Below are 26,539 nucleotides of genomic sequence, written 5' to 3'. Positions count from 1 at the left end.
TACAGCCCAGAAAAAGAGAGACAAACACTGCAAGAGCATCACCACATTAGTTTCAAGAACTCATTAGCACAAGCCTTATAATGGGAAACAAAACTAGCTCTTACTGGAAAGTCATGCAAATAGAGTGGGAAAGATGCATTAAAATATCACCACTGTCTTAAACTACGTCAACTGTTGAGCTCAGTGGCAAAGAAATATTTAGGGGGTTCATCCAATCTAAGCCTTATTTTAGTGCTGGAGGTTAGTCATTCACTTTAGATAGGCTTCAGTCTGGAATGCTTAAAGGATTTGAGTACTCAAGTGGCGTTCATGCTAGCTCAGAAGCTTAAATGTAAATTAAAGATGATTCATTTGTGTGTGAAAAAAAGAAAAACAGTACTGTTGTAGGTGATGGCATTTCCTGTTGTGACTGTCCTATACTGTCAGTTATAATAAACTCATGGATACCTTCTGGGTACCTAGAATCTCTAATCTGGATATCTACAGTCACTATCATTGAGAAAACATACTATATGGCCAAAAGTTTGACACCTGACCCTCACAGCCATATGTGGTTCTTCCCCAAAATATTGCCACAAAGTTGGAAGCATACAATTGTATAAAATGTCTCTGTATGCTGTAGCATTACAATTTTCCTTCACTGGAAATAAGAGGCGCAAACATGTTCCAGCATGACGATGCCCCTGTGCACAAAGCGAGCTCCATGAAGACATGGTTTGCCAAGGTTGGTGTGGAAGAACTCGAGTGGCCTGCACAGAGCCCTGACCTCCTTTGGGATGTACTGGAACACCGACTGCACACCAGGCCTCCTCGTCTGACACCAATTCCCATCCTACGGCCACAAGAAAATCCTCACAGATACACTAAAATCTCATGGAAAGCCTTCTCAGAAGAGTGGAGGTTGTTATAACAGCAAAGGGGGAACAACTCAATATTAATGCCCATGATTTTTGATCAATTTTATTTTTTTCAATATTCCACATACCTTTGGCCATATAGTGTATTTATGGGATGTTTATGGCATGTGAGATATTAACAAAAAAGTTTCTGTGTTCTACTTAAGCATGAGGCATGGTCATTATGGTCATATTCAATGCTCTTTTTATTAGGTAAATCTTCCTTTGTATGTACACTAATTGTAAGGTTCACCTGTCATATTGGCACACTTTAGGTAGGTATACAGTCACTGCCCATCTGTTTCTATGTAGAATTTTTCAGCTCTCTCTCTCTACTCTGTCCATCAGTGGATAGCGACCATCATAGGACCATCTCTGACCATATGTTATTTGGGCGGTGGATAATTCTGACATGGAACTGGAATGGTACTGGGTGTCGTCGTGGTTTTAGGCATAGTATTGTTGCTGAGTTTGTTGTTGCTGCTGTTGTTTTAACATCTCAGTGTCAATGCTGGACTGAGAAACAGCCCACCGACAAAAACTATCAATCCAGCAGCAGTGCTCTGATTAGAACTGAGACTGACAGATAGAGGGTGAATAAAACACTGTGCATGTGCATCTTTAGTCTCTAACTGTAAACTAGACCAACATGGTAAGTGTGTTTAATAATGTGGCCTGTACATGTATTGTGTGTTAAAACCCAAAAATGCTGCACCTCACACACATTACTATACCATTATTAGCACAAATGCCTTAAATATGCCATAATTATCTACCCAATGAATGTCTGTCAGTGCTGTGCATTAATGGTCCATCACCCATACAATATCTGGTCAGCAGTGGTCTCTTTCAGTGGATAGAAGGGGCAAATTGCTATACCTAGTACTTACAAAGAGCACCTATAGGCTAAAACATTGTTGTAGATAGTGTACATACTCAAAGATATTGAATGGAGTGGCCAAACATGTTTAAACAGTTTAACTACATTACATCATCCTAGTTGTCTTTAGACACTCAGTGAAATCAAAAGCACATGCTTGAAGCCTACACACACACTCGCAAAAAGACATCATGCAACTTCAGGCCACTGAACCTACACATTTTAAAGGGGAAGCCCTCTGTCCCTCAAGACTCATGAGGAACTTAAGACAAGGGGAAAACCAAATATAGATATTTTACCACATGAAGGGAACAATGCTCTATGCAGTTAATAGGCACACAGTATTTACAAGGCTTGATGACAACAAAGCAGACCAAACCTCAATCAGGGACCAGAAAGAAAGAGAGAAGAACCAGATGAGAAAATAAATAGTAGTGGTGTGGAGAATGCAAGGAGTAGAATAAAAAGCTGTGGTTTTCTCAGGCACTTTTCTCACCACTTGGTCCAAAACAAAGGGAGTGATGAAGACAGAACAGAGGTCAAACTCCAAACCAATTTCTCTCTTCCTATCCTATTCTACCACAATGCCATTTTAACAATTCCTTTTTAACAATCTTCTCACTCCACTTTTCATTTCATTACAGTCTTTTTCCCATCACTCTCGGCCACACAAGCTCTCTGCATCTTGCTGTCCTCCTGAAATAATTTCTTGCTGTTCTCTAATCAAACCTGAATTGTGTCCAGTTTTATTAATATTTTACTTAAAGGCAGTGTTTATAGGTCCGATCATAGAAAAGCCCTTCATGACAACTGACATAAATCCTAATAGACATTTATACAGGCTTATTCAAACAGACATCAGCTGTCATAAGTGCTGCTTTTGTCAATTTTAACATCAAGTTAAAGTGACTTGGTAGCTTAGTGGATTAGTATGCCAGAGTTTGATGTCAAGTTCAGCAATACCTCAGTTAAGTGACATAAATTTGATGACATTAATCCAAGTTTGTGTTATGACACTTTCTGGGATAAATTACAGAACTAAATTGAATTAGAACTGACTGACGGTCAACTGATTTTTAGCTCAGTGTACTTCTGGCTGCAAAAAGGTGGTGAAATAAGTGCTGTTAATTGGAAAATTGAACAAAGATGAGCCTGCAATGTCTTTTCTACTCAGCACTAGTGGAAACATTATTACATAATGAAGGTTTTGAGGACAATCATCACACTGTAACAACAGACTTACGCATATGTTCCCTAGCCCTTAAATAGAGTTTTAGATTTGGTAACACATGTAAAACATGTCATGCATGATGTCATCATATGTGGTTGATCTCCAGTAATATGTTTGCATAGCCAGTAATTTTCATGATAAGTGTCATAATGTTTGATGTCATGACAGGCAAGGGTGGAAAATATTTGCATATATATACAAATTACTATACTTTGGTATTACTTTATTTACTGTATACTTTACATAACATTATTGACACTGAATACTTGTACTCATACTTAATTACATTTCCAAAAAAAAATTACTGCTAACTGCCTACATTTTTAAAAGAGTTTTTTCCAAAGTACAAATTATAAATCACTAAGGCAATGACTGTACACTATATCAATCAGATGGGCCCAGTTTGGCATCCAATCATTTCAGTTTGGCATCAAGTTTATCAGCGTAGAAAAAACTATCAAGAATCACGTCAGTTTGTCATATGAAGTGACCTTCTCATGCTACACAATGCAGTCAGGCTAGAGTTATCCATGTACATTTGAATATGTATAAGCATTGAGAGTGCAGAGTTGATGAGGTTGAGCGCCTTTGGCACTACCTCAGTAAAACCTTTTAATGTACTGGAGTAAGCAAATACTTGCCTAAAATGGGGTGTCTTCTTTGCCTCCCTACAAGCCTAATTTTAAAAGGCATGTTAAGGTAGGCTTTGCTAATTTGCTAACATTAACTGGCTTTATTAAATTAACCTGTTTTTTTTTGTGTTTTGTTTTATTTTTTCCCTATTGTCAGGATAGCCTAGCTTTGACACCAGCTGCTAACACATATTGACCAGGCAGCAAGTCAAGCTAATGGTAAATATATGATTATATATGTTATAATTAATTAAATCAGAATAAAAATATCAAACTGTATAGGGTTAGTCATGCTTAGGACCAGTAAACTTTCAGGGATTGAATGATGTTTTCTTTGCTTTAAAAATAAAACCACCTAAGATTTTTAGATAAGTAATAATTTTTTTTCCACATGAAAACATGACATTAACTTAAGTTCTTCAGTTAAGTTCATCAATAGTAATCTTTTCACTTCCACAAAATTTTTTTTTTTGATACTCTCAGTAACCCATGTGTTACATTTACAATATTTGTGAATGACAAACATTGGTTCTTATCTATAATAAAAGCTCAAGATATTGTGAACATGTTGATATTAAAATATATTGTAAACATAATGGTATACTGTTATAACAGTTTAGCAGTATCACATTACCATAAATCATTAATACCAAAACACATCAAAAGATAACGGTAAAATAAGACCATTATATGTTATATTACTGGCATCAATTGTTATGACAACTCGTGACAGCATATGGCATCATGCATAACATATTTATGACATGGCTTTGTCTGTGTCATGACGCAGGTTTTAAGTAACCACAGAGACACAACACACAAAACCCCACACAGACATTTACCGGAGCTCAGGATCAAACCCAGAACCCTGGAGCTGTCTGCACCACTGTGCTGTTGTTAATCATTCTCTGCAATACTAAAAACTTTATTCTTTTTCCAAGGTAAACTTTGATTGCACCAAGACTCAAAGCATTTGATCACACTATAATTCTCATAGATTCAGTGCCATTGCCCTTTCTATAAGGTTACTCCACTGTGACCTTCATATCTAAACAGAGTTAAGAGTTCTTTGTGTGGTCTGACTCTTGAGGCAGACTGAAGTAGTCCTGGTTTACGTAACCGAGAGTTGGCGTGCGCGCCATTAGGAATGATCTTAAAGATGATCTTTCTTATTGGAGGTCAAGAGTTCCGAGCTGAAAGAGCCCAGCAAATGGACTCATTAAGGACAAACTGTGGCTGTCTAGCCCCTACGGCCTTATACACTTAAACCGCAAGCTCTCAGACACACACAAACAGGCCTATGGAATGCAGCCTCACATGACTCCACACTAACAACACTCAGGAATTACTAAAACCAGTTAACAAAGGCAAAGCCAAATCCAGGCATTTTAAGTTTTTGCTTGTGAGGGCTAAAACATTTGGCCTGTAAACAGTGGTTCATTTTCCCATAGTAGGAAATGTAGTATTTGCATAATCAAATCAGTAGAAGATTAAATGACACTCAGAACTTGAACACATTGAACACTTCTCCAGATGGTGTCAATAATGCAGATCACCCATTGGCATTGGAGTCCAATACTGCTTATACTGACAAGATCTCATACACTGGCTATTTCCCTAAAATGCAGAAGACAATGCAGGTAAAACATTTTATTGGACTAGGACTCTGATTCAGAGTTGGCAATGAAGTCTGAATATTACATCAACATTTACATGAGATTTCAATTATTAGAATCAACTACATGTAGTTCACACCTTCTAGGATGGCAGATTTTTCTTGAGTAGAAACAGCTGCAGTGGGGTTTTTCAATAAAGTCTAGACCACAACATTTAAACACCTTTAAGCCTGAAAAAAATCAGGGATAGGAAATGCAGACTTGCAGATGAGGCAGATTGCATTTTTCTTTTATTTGCTGTGAAATGTAATATGATGTAACATAAAAACAAGAGACAATTAAAAAAATTGAGACTAATAAAATGATATATGAATGAGAAGATGGCACGCACTGAAATAAAAATCTAATAGGACTCTAGTACATTGACAATACATGTCTGCCTGAATCCTAGTAAATTTAGTAGTAATAATCACATTAATCACAGTAAATGCGGTTTAATATTACAATATGATTTTCACCCTCATTATTCATCAGCTTATAAAATAGCACTTGTTCCAGCACATCCTATTATTTTGTTTGTTTTTAATATTGTGTGCTGACAAGTTAATTGTGCATACAAATTAATAAAGCCACAAGACACTAAATCAAGGTCATGAAATTGTAATGTGTCTGAAAGTATATTATATATACACATGTATATACACACACATTATATATATATATAATATATATGTGTGTGAGTGAGTTTATTTATTTATGTTATTTTGAGTTTGAATTAATAAAAATTATGCCTAAATTTGATAAATTCAAAATGTTCTTCTGTAAAGAAAACATGCATATGGTTCGAAGGATAAGCTGACCAAGCATTTATCTGCTATGCATATGGCTTGATTTAAATAAGTTGTTGTTCATAAATTTATCCATTTAAATTCAGTCCTTTGAGATGAGCAGTGTCACTGATTAACATGCTGTATCCTCCAATGTTCTCTGTTTGGAAAAAAAAAAATATATACTGGATTTTAAACAATTAATTAATAGTATCATATTTTTATTTAATATTGCACTCAAATGGGATTCCATAGATTTGTGAGTGTTTTTACAATTTCCAGATTTCATCATGACATATTTTGGTTACATCAGACTGTCAGACAGCTGCACTGGACATCTTACTTGAGCCGATATTGCACAAGAAAAATGGGTTTAAGTCCAAAGTCAGAGTCATGTGTAACAGAGATACACCTCTGTTTTTGGCAAATTGTCCATGTAGGCCTTATGTTATGCCTGAAGTCTGAATACCTATACGCACAATTTTTGTAAGAACTCCTCACTACATGCATATAATTCAGCTCTGAATATGGCCCACAGTGTCACAGAAGTGTGAATGCAGACACAGACATACACATCCAAAAAAAATAAAAAATAGTTCTGGTAGAGTAGGTAGATTTTCTAGCAAGTAAATTACTGTTGTAAATGACCCTGTGCAGACGTTGAGGCCAAGTGTGGGCTAAACACCACCTGGATGAGTAAAAATGATTGTCAGTGAATATATAGTCACGTAGCAGCACAGCTGGAGTAAAGGTGTATAAACGGGTCCATGAAACTTTACTCACTAGGGTTGTTCTCCCAAGCTGTTCATGTACTAAATTCTGACAAACAGTGCCATGTTTGGTTTTCCAAAGAGCTACACCATATTTGCCAAATCTATTTCAACACAAATCTCAGTTACAGATTTGGTTTTACTAATTTTATTAAAGATGTTTTAATTCAGGTAAACTGATCCTTAGCTTTAAAAAGAAAATGCAATTTCACAAGCTAATTTTCACAGCAATCCAGCCTTTAGTATCTTGCTTTAAGATTTAGCAACTTGAGTAAATGCCACATAATTCTATTCAGCTAGGACCTCATCATATGTTGACTGATTTTACGCTAACACCCAGACTAAATCCAAACTCCATGAACCCTTCCTGCCCATCCTCCATGCCTGTTTCTCCATGACCCATTCCCTTAGCCCCCTCACCTGCCTGCCCTTTCCTGCTCTAAATCACTCTGCCATGGTCTCGAGCTGCTTCCTGCTCCATTGACTCCACCTTATGGGCCACTGTGAGGGTTGAACGAGTACCAGGCTTACAACATGTTTGCCTGGCTTGCTGGAGGGTCAAAGCTATGAACTGGCCTCGGCACCAACACAAAGACTTGTTTAATACAGCTAAAGGTCTGTCACAGATAGTATTTACAGAAGTCACTCTGTACAAGGTCTTTCCCAGTACTACAGGAAATTCTGTCTGCATCCTGTACATGCAAACTGCAGGATATTTATATATTGCTCAAACAAATGCTGTTTTCACACTGCTGTTTTAAATTTGTTTAAAAAAAATGAAATGAATGAAAACAGCAGACATAATAAAAACACTTACATATAAAAAAAAAAAGTTTTACTTTTTTACATTGTTTAAGATTTCTTGAAAAGAGTTCCTAAATGAAAGACATGCAAAACAACATTTCCCATCAGCCCCAGCACTTCACGGTAATCACATGCACCTGAGTGACACTGTAATCTATATGAGCACAAGTATGTAAGTTCTGTCTAGCTTTTGTTTCCTTCACTTTGTGGTTCATGTATTTTTCCATGTTATTTTTTTAAACATTACTTTCCATGTTAAGTTATTGTTCATGTTTTAGAGTTTGCTTCTATGTGTTTCACCTATTAAATGTTTATCTGCATTTGTATCCGCCTCCAACTTAGAATTCTGACCTTCATCATCCGACCAAGATTAAGGACTCACGTGAACCTTTTTATGTGCTCGTGTCCTTGGTGTGGTAGATAAACAGTAACGTAAAACTTTCAAAACAAATCACTTTGCTACTACCCAGCTTTCTGCTCAGCTTTTGCTTTGCTCTGCTCATGGCCACACACATGCTCAGCTCACTGCACACACACACAGAGAGAGAGATGTACATGGGGCAACAGGGCATAGGTATGCTGCATTAGCCATACCACTACAGCTCATCCTCAAACACATTCATTTCTGTGCAAAACCACACTAAACAAAGTCCTGTCCTGCTACACTTACACTGATCAGTTCTTATTTACAATTTTTTTTACAAACTCCTAATTTAACATGGTTTATTTAGTTTTTCAAGTTTCCAGAAGATGCTGAATATGAGAATCAGGTGTATGACTAGGTTTGCTTTAAAACCTAAAATGTTGAATGGAAATTTCAGAATGAAATTAAGAATCTATGAGTTGTACATTAGTGGTGAATTTTGGCTAAACCATTTTTTGCTAGTGGCTTTTGCTGTCATAAAAGTGGTATAATTTTAGGGCTGCTTCAAAAATTTTGGCCTGTAGTGTTCCAAGAGTGCTCAAGTAGCAGATAAGGATACAGTTTAGAGTCCATTAGGGTCTAACAGAAAAGGCTAAAATACACAGTACGCTCAAACAGTGTATGATTTCATTCAGATCCTTCTAAGTCAGTGAGTAGAAATTTAAACAAATTTAAATAAAGGAAATGTGATATCAGGATTGATGCTGGAACCTCCACTAATAGTCTTCCAACATTATAATGAGGTAATATGATAAACTTCTATTTGGTTTACTGAACCCTATTTTGAATGTCTTCTTGCTATTACAAAACTATTTACAAAACACCAGACCAACATAGGACCAAATATATACTATATGGCCAAAACTATGTGGACACCTGACTATCACACTGATTATTCTTCCCCAAATAGTTGCCACAAAGTTTGAAGCACACAATTGTAGCATTACAAATTTCCATCACTGGAACCAAGATGCCCAAACCTGTTCCACCATGACAATGCCCCTGTGCACAAAGCGAGCTCCAGGAAGACATGGTTTGCCGGGATTGGTGTGGAAGAACTCGGGTGGCCTGCACAGATCCCTGACCTACTGACCACCTTTGAGTTGGATGAACTGGAACACCAACTTTGCCCCAGGCCTCCTCGCCTGACATCAGTGCCTGTCCTCACTAATGCTATTGTGGCTGAATGGACAAATCCTCATAACCACGCTCCAAAATCTAAAGGAAAGCCTTTCTAGAACAATGGAAGTTATTATAACAGCAAAGGGAGACCAAATCTGGAATGAGATGTTGTACAAGCACATATGGGTGTGATGGTCAGGAGTCCACAAAATTTTGGCCATACAGTGTATATTAGTGTCACCTCATTCTCATCCTTTTGAAGCATATGTAGGACCTATACTTAACCCTGATAAAGTTAGCAGGACTTCTTTACAATATTTCTGTCTAAAAGAATTCTGCAGACCAAAATTGGACATCCATTAATATTTGGGGACATGCTTTATTAGCTGGGAAGGTGGGCTTTTGAGGTACTGGAAACAGCATCATCTGGTACCTGCAGATATCCAGAAAGTAGGAAAATTAATACACATATTAGATGATTCTCAATGCCATTGGAACAACCTGCAGTATTCCGTAGAACGAGTGAGACATCAGAGATCTTTTAACGTCAAAAGAACTTTACATACGCAATAAGATGGGAGCCATCATTAATGTGATTCATAACCACTAACTCCCCAATGTATTACAACATTTAGTTTTTTCACTTCAGTACCATAAATGCACATCTGGTCCACAAAGCTGAAAGATGAAACACACAAAACATGGAGGGGAGGGGGAGGAAAAAAAAAAAAAAAAAAAAAAAAAGTGTGAGGGAGAGAGAAAGATTCCTGGTTTTGCCCACTTAATATATAACAGCCATGGAGACAACGGTGAGCATTGTCTGCCTTTCATCTTCCACAACAATCTTTCACAACCTGGTGACATTTTGACCTTTGCTGTGACCCTTGACATCTAGGGTTGCACAACAGTCTCAGCACTGTGAGGATTGGCATATCTGTTGTTTGCCTACATGCCACTCCATCTCAAAGTGAAACAGAAACAACTAGACCCATGCATACAGACAAGGCTCTTGAAATATTTTCTTTGTCTAGTTTCAGAATAAAAAAAGTGCAAGTAGGAGCAGTAAAGTAAACAACATAAGTAAATGTGGCTTGCTATAAAAGGTGACAGTCCTTGTATTTTCTGGAAACATGGTCTCTGTGACTCATCCCAGATGATTAGAAGCAAATGTGAACCGTGGGCAGTGCTGATATCTGGGAATTCCTGTATGCTCTGTGTGTGTTGCATGAGTGTCACAAGAGTCTGTGTTTTGTGTATGTGGGAGTTGTCTGTACTTTTGTCAAAATTGTCTCTCTTACATCTCTGACATAAGGGGCTTGATGTCCATTTCCTACCAGGGACTACTGCAAATTCTTAAGAATCTGTATAAGCCAAATTGTATGAAAAATTAGCATTGTTTAAAATGAGAGGTGGGTATGTTGGTTGTAGCTTTTCTTTCAGCTTTATTACTCTCAAAATTTGGGTCACATTATATAGGCTCTCCATAGTCTACAGTATGGGGTACTGCCAAGGACTCTTGCCAAGGACTCTTTGTCCTGGATCTTCACGCATAGGTTTATATAATGAATGTAATTTTCAGGAATTACAGTAAGATTTAGATGCTCACAGCTGCCCACAACTGGCTAGTGTTAATGTGATTGACAGGGTAAGAATAGCATATCCAGAGGGCATGGTCAATTTTACTCCCTTGGCTCCCAGGCATGTATGTCTGTAGCATCTTCAGGATTTGCTCAATCAAGAATTAGAACTAGATTTTCAAAGGTTGAGGAGGGAGTCAAGGAGGGAGTGATTATAGTAAAGTCTACTGTAAGCAATCACTTAGATATCATCTGTTACACTTCTGGCATCTTACAGTCTGTCTGACAAGGTCCTGTCAAAAAGAATTGCATTTTAACATTATCCTGTGGGCATTTGGGGCATCTTGCACCATGTGGCTGTGTCTTGTTTTAGTTGTTTTAACCATGAGGTGAGAGTAATCTTAATAAACAGATGTACAGAGTGGAAAAAAATAATTTATGGTCAAACACAGGCAAAATACTGAAACAGAAAGTAATGTATTTTAAAAATTCCCAGAAGATATTGTGAACTGTACTTAAACCCCAAATCTCTTTCACTCTTAGTCTGTTTGCACTGTGAATGACGTGGTGGATGAAAACCTTGCACTGACCTGGATAAAACAGTAAGAGAGTCAGTGACAACTGGTCATGATATTAGATAGGGGGTTGAAGTCCAATATCCATCAATAGCTTGACAAAAATAGTAGGATAGAGCAATGCATTATTTCACATTGTTTCATCAGCGGCATAATAAGAATGATGTGGAGCAAATTATTATACACAAAGGTAGATAGGCAGCTGCATTCATGCTTTCTAATTTTCAGTGTTTCAAGTCTGTATTTCCCAACTGGCTTCATGTCATGTTTCCTCCCAATACTAAGCCCTCCCAATACTCCTCCCAATACAGTAAATAATCCACCTCGTTCACATTCATTACTCCTGTAACTGTATTTCACCTTCTCAAGTGCCATCTCAATCACTGCTGATGACATGATATTATGCATGTGTTAGTGATATGGGCTGCACATTTTCAGACTAAATCTAGGGAGCATTTCACTCTGTGTAATCATCTGACTTGACTGTCGCTGTTAGGCTGCACGAATGTACAGTCTGGGCTAGAAAGAAATCAGACCCAGCCTCTACTTCATACCATTCTGTGTATTTTATTTTTTTTTTTTTACCATCATTGGTTTTGCTGTTGCACTTGGTTCCACAAAAGTGCAAAATAATCTGCTTTAAGACATTTGTTAACAGCAAATAATCTGATAAGGATGCCAAAAATGGAACCTTAGATTGAGGTCTTTAAATCTTTGAAAGACAGCCGGAGTCAAAATCGCAATTCCTAGTTTATACCAGCCACATTAAGAGAGGACTTGAGAATCACAGCACTGGAATAAATCACAGACAGAATCTGAATCTGGATTATTTCACTAGCAATTCACGACCCTCTGGAAGGGAAGAAAAATGAGTGAGTATTTTATGAGTAACTCTGGGGCCTGGTACTAAACAGCTGTGGAAATCGAGCATCCGCCATATTCTGGTTCTAATACACGCACATGCACGTGCAAACTGCCACATGCAGAGCAATAAATCAGTGACTTTCACTCTGCAAATGTTTTAAGTCATGTTTCAGAAATAGGATGACATTCTAAATGCAACAAAGCTCTCTCTCTCTCTCTCTCTCTCCCTAAATTTAACAATATAGCAAACATATTTAATCAGCATAAAAGCATCATTGATTAATCTAGACTACAGCACAAATGCAACACTCCTTAATTATTTCTTTTCACTTTCACATCTTGTCATTGTGAATTATATCAATGCATCAGGTCATTTTATAACATGAACATGCTTGTGTGTGATTCATCTGAATGGAGAGCCGTGCCAAAATGACATCAGGTTTGGCATCAGAGGGAAAAAGAGGAAAAGGAGAAAGACAGAAGGAAACGCATAGGGATCAATAAACTGCCATGATTCATTCAGCCTTCAAACTAGTGGCAGATCTGGATATCACACTTACATCTGGAGGCCCAGCAGCACCACGGACTTAAACAAGACCATTAAGCTAGTAAAAGAAAAATGCATTTGCACGGCAGGAATAACAATGACTTCAGACACCAGTTCCAGAGCTTTCTGCCAATCTTTTAGCCATGGCGAGAGAGAGATGGTTAGATCACCACTGAGTTATAAATAATGTGATGTCATATAGATCTGCTTTTCGTATAGGAGGTTATAGGTTATATAATCCAACATGACTCAAATTCCATAAAAAGCAAGGACATGAGCTTAATGTGCCTAAGGTCATGGTTACAATCAGTGTACATTATTTGCAACAGTGAACAAGTGGTATTCAGTTTCAAAGGTGGTACAAGCCAGCTGTTCCTGTTCATAGAGGTGACCGTATTGATAGACTGAGTATTAAAGGAAAGTGACAAGTGTTAATCTTGCAGAGAGCCTACATGATGATGAACCCGGATAACTGTTCATGCATAGGGTTAAAAGCAAGGGAGGCATAGAATGAGGCAGACGAGAAGCAGACGTAGTTGTGGAATGCAACAGCAGCCTCAAGCTATCTGTGTTTATACTGGAGTTAAAGGGAGGGAGGGAGGGAGCAGACTGATGGACAAGAGATACATGACTTGAAGAAGCTCAGGAAGAAGAGAATTTTGAATTTGAGAAGAATTTGAGGTGCGTTTTTTTTTTTTTTTCCTGCACTCAGTCACTTTAAAGTATAATTCATAAAAAAAAATTAGCAAATATTTGACATTTCACAGCTGGATCTTTGTTCCACCATGTTGATAACTGGGCCTTGGATTTTGTTTATTGTATATAACTAATTAACGCTGTTGTTACTTGTTGAAACTTTGAAATTCTGACCAAAGTATCATTCAACATTGTGTAATGACGATCAGAGTGTGAATCAATTAGAACCACTTTAGGAAGCTAAAAACTGTTCATAACTCTTGAGAAAGCAGAAACAGATGTCAAAAAGCTGAAGTTCACTATGCAATTCTACAGTGCATCCTTTCCATAGACTCTTAGGGAAAACAAGAAGTCTAGATCCCTTAAGAATTCTTCAGAGACTGTACTATTGCACGATTCCTATTCATATCTCAACATACACATATATCCACAAACCTCACAATCACATACAAAACCAATTACGGCAATCGCATGCACCCAAACTCACGTCATACGCACAATCTCCCCGTTTATGGTACATATATGAGCAAAACACCATAAGCACAACATTCATCTTGTTTAAAGATAAAATATAGTGTTGAGACATGACATCTTGTGTTCAGAGACAATGAGAGCAAGTGAGAAAGAGCATCTCCTGTGGAGTTAATGTTTTCCAGATCACCCTCCCACAACTGAGAGTGCATGAGACAGGAGACAGGTGTCCACCAGTGTCTACGTCCACACTTCCCTCAAGTCAGCGTCAGTTCCAGATTCTAAGCATTCTCCCTCTCATTACTGGAAAAACGGACAAGTGTTGTCCAAGTCAGCATGCGCAACAGACATTACGTAGTGCGAATTGAACCCCCTTGAGCCGACCACTAACTTGACAAAGAAGTGCTGAATCCTTCTTAGCCACAAGAAACACCAGGACTCCTGAGAGAGGAATTACTCATGACCATTGAACTGATGACTCCATATTTCATAAGAAATGACACACTGACCTTTACTAAAAACCCTCTAAAACAGACCTAAGATTCCATTCTCTTCATTCCCCAACACTGACTAATATAATGTATTGCCTGAAAGAACAAGTTTTATATTATATCCCTATAAAGGTCTTTACTATTCTCTTATCAGTACTCTAAATGTTCAACAGAGGAGAAAAATTTATAATAATATTATAGGCATAGCGATACATCAACAAACACAGAAGCACTTCAGAGAAGCAGGGGACCAGGAGTCATGGCTGGAGATCAAACACACTACCTCAACAGTGCAGCACATGCATTAGCTCTTAATATGGCTCTATTGGACTCTCTGGCCTAGGTTTGTGAGACACAAAGAAGTCAGTATATCAGATCTAATAGATCTTAGAAACACAGAGACTGAAGAAGAGGCTCCAGTAGAAGAGCTTCAGATCTTTAAAGCCTACTCATTCCAGTATCAAGTCCGACCTTTATATGGCAATGAACACTGCAGTGTACACCAGTTAATGTTAAACCTATTACTGACAGAGAGACTAGAAATCACTTGGATAATGTTTTTCTTTCTTCCCCCCCCCCCCCCCACTCGCTGATACCAATTCTGATACCAGATGCATCTCTCCAAGTTTCAGTATGAGCTGCTGAGAGAAGAAAGAGCAACAGCACACTTTGATCCACATTAATTTGTTTTGGCCACTTCCACTATTCCATTATCAGCTATGATGAGGTGAATTTTGTTTAAGATACAGTGAGGTCTGAGAGCACTAGTGAAAATGCTTCTCTTTTACCTTCTTTTCTAATTTAATACAACAATTTTCATTACTAATTATATTACTGGCAATAACGTGAGTGAAACATAGAATCTTAGAAATATTTACACGAATTTCAGTGTTTATTAGTCTTTGGTACGCCCCCTTTTTTTGCTTTAATGACAGTGCACACTTGAGCTGGCATGGACTCTACAGGTTTGTGCAAAACCTTATGATCCATTTTAGATCAAATCCATCAGAGTGTCATTTGAACACATGCTTCAGTAGACGAGATTAGGCATGAGGAAAATCTTACCTTAACCTGTACCTTAACAGTTAACATGGTCAATATCACAAATTTGCTTACATTTAAATAGGGACCTCGAAATGGTGCAGAATACTGAGTACTAAATAATAAAATTAAAATATGTTTTAAATATTTTGAAATTCTAAAACCTTCTGTTTATTTCCAATTTTAAATAAAAAAAAAAATCCCAGGTTTTCATTGTAGTCTCAGACTTTTGAAACCCATTATATATGAATGATTTAATATCAGATAATTAATTTAATAATTCTAATATTAGTATTTCTCACATCTACAGAAAAATGATGCCCACAGCTTAAAACACATAGCATGTTTGGTTCACTTTGTGCAGTTGGATGAACTCGGTGAAATTTATCTGAGCTAGAGTCTGCTTTGGAACTGGAATGAGACCACCTCACTCAGATGGTAATAAATATAAAATACATATTTTTAATACGATAAAATGTAAAAGCTAAATACGAGTGCCAATTAAGTTGCCAGAAAAAGATGGTTGTACTACTATACTACTGAAGATTACCGTGTCATACAGCTGGATTTTTGATTGTCTGGATTTTTTAGATAATTCTCCAACAATAACATTTGAAAATATCAATGGTCTTCATTAGTTCTAGCTTCACCCAGATGTCCCTGTTCTGTACTCCTGATACCCTAGCAAAGGGGTTAATACATTCAGCACATGTACATACAGTACAGGTCACATAGCAGTGTAAAAAAATGACAATTTGTCAGATCGATAAAGTTACTAAAAAAGAAACCTAACGCAGATAAATGGGAAAACATGATATTGGACCTTGATTTTAATAGGAAGAAAATGCACTGCAGGAAACATCCAAGAAAAGGAAAATTCACCTTTTGTTAATGAACCTTCTTTGAAAGATTTTCATCAAACATCAACACTTCAGCTTCCTATGAGCAAGCTGAATGTTTATCTATGTTTATCCAGGCTCCACTGATTTGGCCTCTCTGATGTTTAGGAGCTCTGCCTCAAAAAAAAAAAAAAAAAAAAACTTTTTTCCTTCACCACTTGTTAAGATTAGCTCACAGAATGTTGAAACTGGCCGTTGTTCGACATTGCACTTAGTCAAGTGAATTGTGCACACAAACTCAATTAAATTGTGTATAAAATGTCAACTCTGACAGCCAGATCTACTCAAGCAGAGCCATCCTTATTGTGAATTTTCCACAAATATTTACTCGGATTTACTTCCTGCAGTTACATTTGATGAAATCTTAAATGCAAAGGGACTAATATTTACTTTTTGTAGTCGGTTGAACTCTCCACCATGACCTTCTCTCTTATTCATTATCCCTTTTCACATGAATCACATATGGCAGTAAATTGGTAGAAAGGGAACAGGGGATTCAGAAGCACAAAGACCCCTGGACTATGCTTCAGTAATGACCATTGCAGATACAGACAGTGTTCGCAGAGTTTGCAGTTTCATATCTATATCAGAGAGAGAGAGAGAGAGAGAGAGAGAGAGAATCAGAGGTGGTACAGGAGGGATCTGCTTCTCCATATGGTACTGATTTGACTGTATACTTCCCACTGCAATTTCACAGCAAACCAAACAAATGAGGGCAATTTTTTAATTAATTTGAAAGAGGAGCAATACACACTCCAACATTTCACAATGGTCCTTGGGCTATGAAGATTTTGGGCAAAGCGCACCATATGTCCTCACCATTCACCCCCATAGGTCTAAAACGGCATGTCTTTTTATCTTTATCCATCTTTATATCTACTGAAACTAAGAACAAGCTCCCAGTGTTTTTCATCATGTTTCAAGCTAGTTGGCTTTACGGTGATCAAGAGTTCTACCTAAGACAACACAGGTTGAATACACATCAAACAACATGTGTGGCAATGTCCCAACTACACATGATACACCTACCATATGAGCCTTTGCTGACAATCTCATAAGTCAAGATTGAAGTGTACGCCTTTGAGGACATGCAACATTACGGGTAAAAAAAATAAAAAATAAAAAAAATAGTGCTCGTCCCAGTAGTCTGCCCATGACGAGAACAAGATCTGTGCAAATGATCAGCATGCACAGAGATGAAAAGCACTTCTGGCTAGTCTGAACATTGTAACGTGATGGTAGTCCGTTGTAAGCTGCGCAACTCAGCCAGTAGAGCCTCAGTTGCCTTGTCAAAAAGCAAACAAACGCCAATCTTCAATCGACATTTCCAACAAGTTCTCCCCATTAAGTGATGCACCCACTAAGACACCTATTTAAACAGCACTGCTAGGAGCTGAGTCTATAGTATGAACCATGACCAATGTAGTCTCATCCTCAGATGATCTGTCTATGGACCCCATTGAAGTGTGTGATATTTGTTGTACTATTTATTGTACTTTTCCGGCCACAAGCTCCAGAAAACTTTGAAGGTTGCAACTGAATTGTTCCTGAGCAGCACAAAGCAGGTACACCATTTTCAGATGGAGAAATAAAGCTCATCAGAGTGACATATCACCAAATTGAAAACCGTCAAAGCATTATGCTGACAAGCTTTGCAAAAATGTGTGTGTGGAATGTCCGTCACATGACAGTCATCTTTTTAAAGTAGAGAGTTCTTTGACATACCTGTAGCAAATGTGTCTATGACAGTTATAAATGAACAAGGCAAGACAATAACATGATACAAATAACATGGAACAACAGCTAAAGATTCACCAAGAGTGCTATACAATGTGTGACTTAAATGCTCATGCTAATTAGACAGCACGTGATACAGGTGCTCATGGTCATGTGACATGGTGCCTGTAGTGAGCATGTGACATGAAATGGCTTGTGGGTGATGTAGTCCGGTGCCATATCAGCACTACAGTGAGATCTAGAAAGAGTTAAATTTATCCGCCTAATAGAATAAGAACATTTAACGCTTGAAATTAGTAGAAATGTCTAGAAATAGGTTTCCAAATCTTATATTTGCTTCACTGTAATTCCTATAACACCAGAAACATTTGACTATAAGATATTTTCACATGATGGCTTCATTTTCACTAATGATTCTGATTTATAAAGCTTATTTACTCATTAAAATCCAACAAAAACTAGGCCAGTCTTGCCTTTCACACTTAAAAGGATGTTCTTGGCTTACTACAAAGCCAACATGAAATGATGTGATTGGTTTAAGCCTAAATTTGGTCCACAGGATAATCCTACAGAAATAAGAACTTGATTAATTCCAGTAAGAGCCGCCTACACCGACACATTTGTCAGAGGGAGGTAGAAATATGCCACAGCATTCTCGAATGGATTAGTGTCTCAAAGTGGTGTTGCCATGAAAAATGAATTTGTGATAAAGTAACATAGTGTCATAGCAAAGCCTTTAAATAGTGCATGAGCTCTTCTTCTTTCCGGTTCTCATCTAACATCCACTTCTCTCAAATAATGATACAGATATTGCTCAGATATAATCTAATAGGATTAAGCATTCTTATTAAATTCTCATTAATCCTTTGTTATTTTTATTGTCCTGGCTCAGCTACCGCCCTCCTTACCCACCCGACACGCACATGCACACACCCATCACCATAAATCCGTCTCTTTTCCTCCCTGTCTCTCTCTTTTCTCTAGCACAGCTATCAGGAATGCACTCCATTTCCCTAAAGGAAGTGAGGAACTGAGCCCTGCCCAGGGTCCCCCTCCTCTTTCTGCGTTACAGTGAACTGAAAAGCCCCTGTGAGCCATGGACCCCCTTCCTGCAGGTTCCACCCTGGAGCTGGCCTCATTCCCATCCGTGCCACAGCTGGACAGTTCCTCCCCCCACCACAGTGCCCTTCTTGTCCCTGGATGAATTTTCTCACTATACTGTATATGTGGTCCTACTGTATGCCAACACTTCCATTTCCCCAATGTCCAAGTGCCCTCCTGTGCAGTCATTCAGCACAGACCCACTAGCTTTCAGTTTGCTCAAATGTTTCGTTTGAATCTGGGATTTTTAAATATGTTTAATACAATGAATATAATGGACTACAAATTATAGAATTTCATATAATATATTATATATTATATTATTTATATTGTATATTCAATGTCCAGATTTCCAGAGTTTCAGACACCTGGATTAAATTCCAGCTCCAGTGTTCAATATTTGGCTTTTCAGAAATTTAAACACCAAAAACACACAAGGGCTGGCTGTCAAGGACAAACTTTAAGATTCAATTCTGCAGGTCAGTGTAACTGATTCTGGCAGGGGATTACAGCAAGCTGAGAAATTTCTGCAAAGTCTTACAGATAAAAAAAAAATAGAGAGAGAGAGAGAGAGAGAATATGTGTGTCCTTGTGTGTCAAGGGGAATCGATTCAGAGATGATACAGTCACTCTAAGCTGAAATCCAGACCTGCTAAATGGAGGTGATGAGTAGAATAAGTGTGCTTTCCTTTCTTACAATGCCACACACACTCTTTTTCTCTCTCAAATTGTGTTTTTTTTTTTTTCATGACAGTCAGCCCTGTCATGCACCTCAACCTGTAACAATAAACATTTTCAGTACAGATTTATGTTATGAACTATTTAAATATTAGGCTCATTATTCAAATGTGTACAATAATATTCTGGCTATTTGTTACAGCTATACAGCTTTTCATTCCTGAACTTTCCACCGACAGAGCAGAAGAGGTCCAAGTTGACATTATTTATAGCCCTACTTGTTTGTGAGTTACTGAGGTTTGGATTAAACCCATTCAATTCAAGTGACCAGTCAAACAAGCTAATAACTATAAGAATCCAATAATAAATACTCTGATAATAGTGGGTTATTATTTCTTCCACTGGAACAAAATTAAAAATCACAGACCCCCTGGCTATGCTTCACAGCCCCCACTTTGACAACCACTGATCTAGACAATCCAAAATAGTGGCCTAGTCTTTATTCCTGGCATTTATTTCACATAGACGTGCCAGTCACTCTGAGCAGAAGAGGCAAAGATTGAAACTTCTAAAACACCCTTTCCCAAGCACCAATATGGTCTCCATAACAAACATACACTCTCAGACTCATTAGCACGCCTTCTTTCTTGGTCTCCTTCCTATACACAGGCAATGCCAGCTTTTCTCCACATTCTAGAGCCAAACATGGCGGCAGCACCAGCCTGCTCCTTCAGAGCTGCTCCAGATGCCACCACTATGATCTATCTGTGCGTTCTTTTTGCCAAGACCTCCAGCTCAACCCTGGCACACTTGTGCTCTTGGCTGCAGTTTTGACACACGTTTACGACTCACCGTGGTCCTGTGTCTGCTCTCAAAGAGCTCTTAAGTTTGATCAGTTCTTAAGTCCATCCTGGGGATAGGTTTTAGAGGTGTAAATAGAGAGCCCCAGCCCCATGCTATAAGAGATCTGAAAGTGGATTTATTGCAACGTGTCAGACACACTGGCTTTAAAACCGCTCTCAGAGACCATAACGCTGGAAGCCACACACTTGTGCCACTCTAGCACACTGCCAAAAATGTGAAGTCATGCACTCTTTCAAAGTGTGTTATGGTAGAGTGAACATTAACACCCTTATTACTTAAACAATCACGTAAGAGTTTCTGTTCATAATGAGCATTTTTTTTTATTTCATAACACATGTATTAGATCTAGGTACATTTAGCAGAAAAAATTGCTATTATTTCTTTTGTACAAAATGAGACAATACAAAAATACTAATAGTGAATTTTGATACATTTGTAGGTGTCGCTTCTTAAAAAAAAACTTAATATGACAAATCTACAATAGTTTAGTAAGCTAAATACAAAAAAAATCGGTCAATCAATGCTTGTTGAAGCAGCAATTTGTAAATAACACAGGTCATGACACTTTGTTTTTATTTATAGTGGATATATCTAAATATGTTCAGAAATAATATTTTACATAGTTAATTTTAATGATCTATACATTATTTATATATTTAAAAGGAAAAAAAGAACAGTTTGCTGAAATGATAGGACGGACTAGACAATGTGAGGGATGTGCAACATGTTGGAGCTGTGTAGCATTGTGTAGATGTTTTATGTATGTAAACTAATCAGGCAGCACTGTACAGGTGTTAGTGAGAACAGTAGACATTATTTTAGATAAGAAAAGGCCAAAAAGGCATTTAGAGAAAATAAATCCACAGTTTTCTTCCATTTTTTTTTCTTCACATGGTAACAGTCCTCTGCAAGGACTAGGTGCAGAAACACAGTGAGACACACATACAAAGAATCTCACTCATACACACTCACACACATACACAAAATGTGGCACTGAGTGACTGTGGTGGGACCCCACACCTTGAACATGTTGGGTTGGATGGGAGTTCTGGCAGGCAATTTAATTAACACCATCCCTGGCTATAGATACAGTTGGCACTGCTGTTGAGTGATTATGTGCTTGGAAGGGAGAACAATCCATACCAGCCAGCAGAAGAGACTCGTTCACCCATCCAAAATGAAATGTGCCAAGCCAGTGCAGTCGATGGGACTCGACATGCCCGTCCCCATCCCATCTTATCCCATCCCATCCTTCCCAGCACAAATCACACCCACTGGATGCAGAAGCACGGCTCTGCCATGCTCTCTCAGCTGGGTGGCTATCTTGAATTCACTATTTCACTATTAAAATTTGACTACCATCTGTTATCTACAGCCCATCCCCCCCAGCCCACCCCCTAAAATCCCAGTAAAATACAACATCCCTTGGAGCTAGGCTTCTGTTTGGATAGCTTAGGACAGCAGGGATGGGTCTAGTGCTTAGGAGTGTCAGCGTATCATAATGGTATGTGTAGTCCACTAGATTCCGAAGGACCCTCACATACCACAGCGTAAGAGTTCACTGGTATTAAGTCTACCACACACTAAACCTCATCGAGCGTCCTCAGAGCTACACCGCCCAGACAGCGAGTGGTGACGATTTATAATGATTGGATATAGTGCTATAAGTTATTCTTCTTTATATTGTTAATATATCTGTGCTAGTAACATTGCAGCTAATAAAGTATCATTCCTATAACTAAGGAATTTGTTGTCTTATACTGGCGAAAGGCCTCAGAGACAAGAGAGAGGAAAAGGGGTAAAAAGAGAAAGAGAGAGGTCACATGACCAGCCTCACAGTCACACTCTTCATTCATTTGCCATGCATCCATTCATTCATTAGTACATGTTTTGCCTTCTTTCAGCCCCATTATTAATGTGGCCCATTTGCTTTCTGCATTTCACTCCATTTAGTGTATTGGAAAGCAAGTTACAGGCCCATTTAGTCCCTGCTGCTTTGGGAACAACCTCCCAAAAATGAACGACTTTTCTTATGATTGTTTAGCTTTCATAAATTGGGCTCAAATAAGAAACAGCAAGGTTTGTAATAATACAAAAATAGAGAGTCTCAATAGTAAAATAAAAAAGTCTCTGTCTCCTGCCCCTACATTCTACTGTCAGATGAGAGAAAGAGACAGCAGCAGCGCATATGCTGCGTCTCTTCATTCACAGGTGGCTCTTCAGGTTCTTCAAAGGTATGATGGAATTCTAGGGATGCTTCCTCCCGTATCCTCCTCTCACACCATGTTGTGATGGTTGTTCCTGTCTATGATGTCAGCGGAGGGCAGGAGTTCTTTCTTGATTGGTGATGGTGGAGGACTGACGGTCTTGACTTTGGGCTTAAACAGGTCTGACACATAGAAGACCTACAGAGGAGACAAGAGAAAACAAGTTAAAATGAAGCTATATAGTGACCACCAACTGTAAACCTACAAAGCACAAATCAGAGATAAATTATAACAATATATACATATTGGCAGTGTTAGTCCACCAGTACAAAGGAATTTATATTGAATTTTAATGAGCCTGTTTTAAAGCACACAAAACGCCTCCAATTCAAAAGTCTCCATACATAAGGGAAATGAACACTTTTTTAGCAAAATATTTTTTTTAGATAGGCTTTAAAAATGCCTTTGACAAAAGAAGAATGTATTGAAATCATACTCATGGCTGGATCAAGAAGCTGTCCCAAGGTGGTGATGGAAACAAAATTCTACGTTTTCAAAATTCTACTTTTTTTTATTAGCCTTTGACTAATAGAGGAGTTATTATGTTATTAATGCCGTCATTCACCCCTTTGACCTTAGCAGCTCGAAATCAGCTACTTCCTTCTCTGAGCTCACACTCTGATAACGAGTGTCCAACCACAACAGTCTTTCAAAATCACTGAGTTAGAAGGGATGACAAATGCCTCCACTTGTTTCCCAGGGCCCCCTTTAAGAAAGTGAAGTCAGAGTGAATCATGTGTGAGAGGCACTGAGAAAGGAAAAGATATTGTCTCTGAGCCATGGATGTATGGCCTGATGATGACATCACTGGCTCAACAGGAAAACAGGCGGTGGATAATAATTGTGCCTGCGGCACCAAACCAAGCAGGAGGATTCTCAAGCACAGTCAAACTGGTGATCTAAATCTCCACCTGGACTGGTTTATAAAGCCAAATGGAGTATGAGTCCCTGATATTTGGGATTGGAAAAGTCTAGATTATTTAGTTTTTCTGGCAGAGCTGATGTAAAGATGAAGCCAACACACTCTCACAATTCATATAAGCCAGTTTACAGTACATGAAGTCAAAAGTATATATTATGGCCATTTCAACATAGTTGATGAGAGGTTACGGTGGAGGTTAGGGTATTGTGCAACATGGATTGATGTTTTTTTATGACTCAACTTGCATGAAATCCAACAAAATCTTTCGTTTTCACTGGAATTCCTTCAAATTTACATGAGATTGCATAGATGAAGCAGGCTTTCAACACGTTCAGTCTTCCACACCCATGTGTTTGACTGAAGCCTGGGTTACAGCTCAGTGAAATGCTAATAGTGTGGAGGAACAGATTCCAACAAGCCTGCCACTGCATACCCACACACACACACACACACAGAGAGAAACTGTATAATGAAAAAGGTGGGCATGACTCAACTGGCAGCTAATTTTTTTTTTAACATTTCCTGCCATGCTATCTGTCATGCGACATCATAGCTGGGAAATGGCAGGAGGAAAACATGGCACAGCTAAAAAAGGAATTTCCCTTGTTGGGTCTATGACTGATATACTCTCAACTCTGCCAGTCTTATACTTAAAAAATGGTACAGGTTTAGTCTGAGAGACAGTTCATTGCCAACATTTACAGGAATACCTCTTTTTTTTACAGTGGATTATTGGAGTCAGTCCCTCTCTCTCTCTCTCTCTCTCTCTCTCTCTCCACACACACACAAAGAGCGCTTTGCCATAGTTTGAGGCTGCACAGTTTAGAAAGGGCAGCCTTATTCAGGGTTTGCAGTGTGAGTGTATAAGTGTGCATGATTAGATCATGGCATTTTCTATGTGACCTTTAGACACAAGTACATATGACATCAGAAAACTGGACCATAAGGCCCCTCACTAATTACATGTGTATGTCATTATTCCTCAATGGACAACAGGATAGTAAATGAGCTCATGAGTATATAATAGCTCTGTGCAGATGAGCCATCCTTTTACACAAAAGACTAACACTACGACCTCTGCCCTTTGACCCTATGCAGTTATGAAGCTTTATCATGAAGAGAGTGCTTCCTGTGGCGAGACCCTTCCATGTGAAAGTGTTCTTCCTCTGCACTGTTAGCCCATTGTGTTCAAAATGCCTCATCAGCAACAGGAACCAGTGTGGCTTGTGTGTATTTACATGTAAGCACGCATGAATGTGTCCTTAATACTGTCCCAGATAAACCCTATCAATAGATGTACCTTAAGGCTGATGCTCATAGAAAGGGTATATAAATGGAGTTTTAGGGGCCTTTTAAAAGTAGAATTAAAGGAAGTACCTACTGTATGTCTGTGAGAATGTACATAAAATAGGTTCTGAAGTCAATTATGCTTTCAAGTGAATGAACTCCAAGCTCACACTGGCATAAATTAGAGTTTTTCTAGTTGCTAAAAGAACATTTTTCCACTCTTTCATCTGGCTGATCTGAAACACTAAGAAATGGTGCTTTAGTTTTTCTACTTGGAAAAATTATAGTATATTACTCATAAGCATCAGCACTTGTAAGCATTAATCCCCAGAACTTAAGACTGTTTGGTTCCCGGTTTAGACCGTTTTATTTTTTTTTTATTCTGCCAAAGTGGGTGCAATCACACATGCCTTATTTTTTATCTTTGGATAATCCATAGTTAAAACAAATAAAATTCATGCTGGTGAAATTCGACCACATGGCCATGAGACGGAACCATTAGAGGCCAGATTTTTCAGCATCTGACTCACACACAAAACACACACACACAGTCAGACAGGAACTGACAGAAATAATTTATATCCATCCAACCATTGTGCCAGGGGATGTTGGAAATTTTTGAAAGTGAATCTGCTGGAGTAGAAATATTTTGGATCTTTGAGCTTTTCAGCTTTTTAACAAACACGTCACAGGAAAAGAGTGTACAAAGACAGATAGGACTATTGACCACGGGCTAATGATAAACTAATAGTGTGTGTGGTCTTCTAAGTGTTAAAATTAGAGTGCAGACTGTGCTTTGTCCTTAGGAGCGTGTGTGGGTGCTAACTTGTTTTAGGGCATGTTGCACAAAGGTGCATCTGCTTAACGACTGTAAAGACTGCATCATTGTTTGGCACATATTTGTCCCATGCGTAACTTGGGCTGACTTTAATAATGCTGTTAAAATTTCCTCAGTTTTACATAAACAGACATTATTTTTGGCTCCACACTGCCTCCCCTGCCTGTCACGGCTCAAAAGAGAGCTGTAACTGTTGGAAAAATACAAAAGGCAAGCCAAATGGGCAGACATATGGGAGAAAATGATAGCATATCAGGATATCTATCTCGGCACGCAGACCAGCAGAGAAGAACTCTGTCTTAAACTCTTATCAGTGAAGGAACATGAGTCCGGAACAGTGACCATGACCCTTAGCGCTCTAGAGGAAAGCTGGGATACTGGACGTCAGGAAGTGCAGAAAGGAGAGGAGGAGCATGTAGAGTGAGAGTGGAGAAATGAAGAGAAGCAGAGAGGAAAAGGCAGTTGGTGCATTCCTCTCCAGC

At 38.4% G+C, this 26,539-nt stretch overlaps 1 protein-coding gene across 4 annotated transcripts in view; it reads right to left on the bottom strand.

The window, feature by feature from the left end:
- The window catches only part of plpp3 (phospholipid phosphatase 3), a 112,684-nt gene that overhangs the window by 57,253 nt on the left and 28,892 nt on the right, over positions 1-26,539 (bottom strand). For all 4 annotated transcript variants that reach the window (XM_053241965.1, XM_026944339.2, XM_026944340.2 and 1 more), the window contains exon 6: positions 18,089-23,148. In XM_053241965.1, coding sequence (XP_053097940.1) covers positions 23,020-23,148 — 129 coding nt within the window. In that variant the 3' untranslated portion in view covers positions 18,089-23,019. The remainder of the gene's footprint in view (positions 1-18,088; positions 23,149-26,539) is intronic.

Source organism: Pangasianodon hypophthalmus, chromosome 19, assembly GCF_027358585.1.
Source record: "Pangasianodon hypophthalmus isolate fPanHyp1 chromosome 19, fPanHyp1.pri, whole genome shotgun sequence".
Lineage (NCBI taxonomy): Eukaryota > Metazoa > Chordata > Actinopteri > Siluriformes > Pangasiidae > Pangasianodon > Pangasianodon hypophthalmus.
The sequence above is the reverse complement of the archived record's forward strand: the minus strand, read 5'-3'. Positions and strand labels throughout refer to the sequence as shown.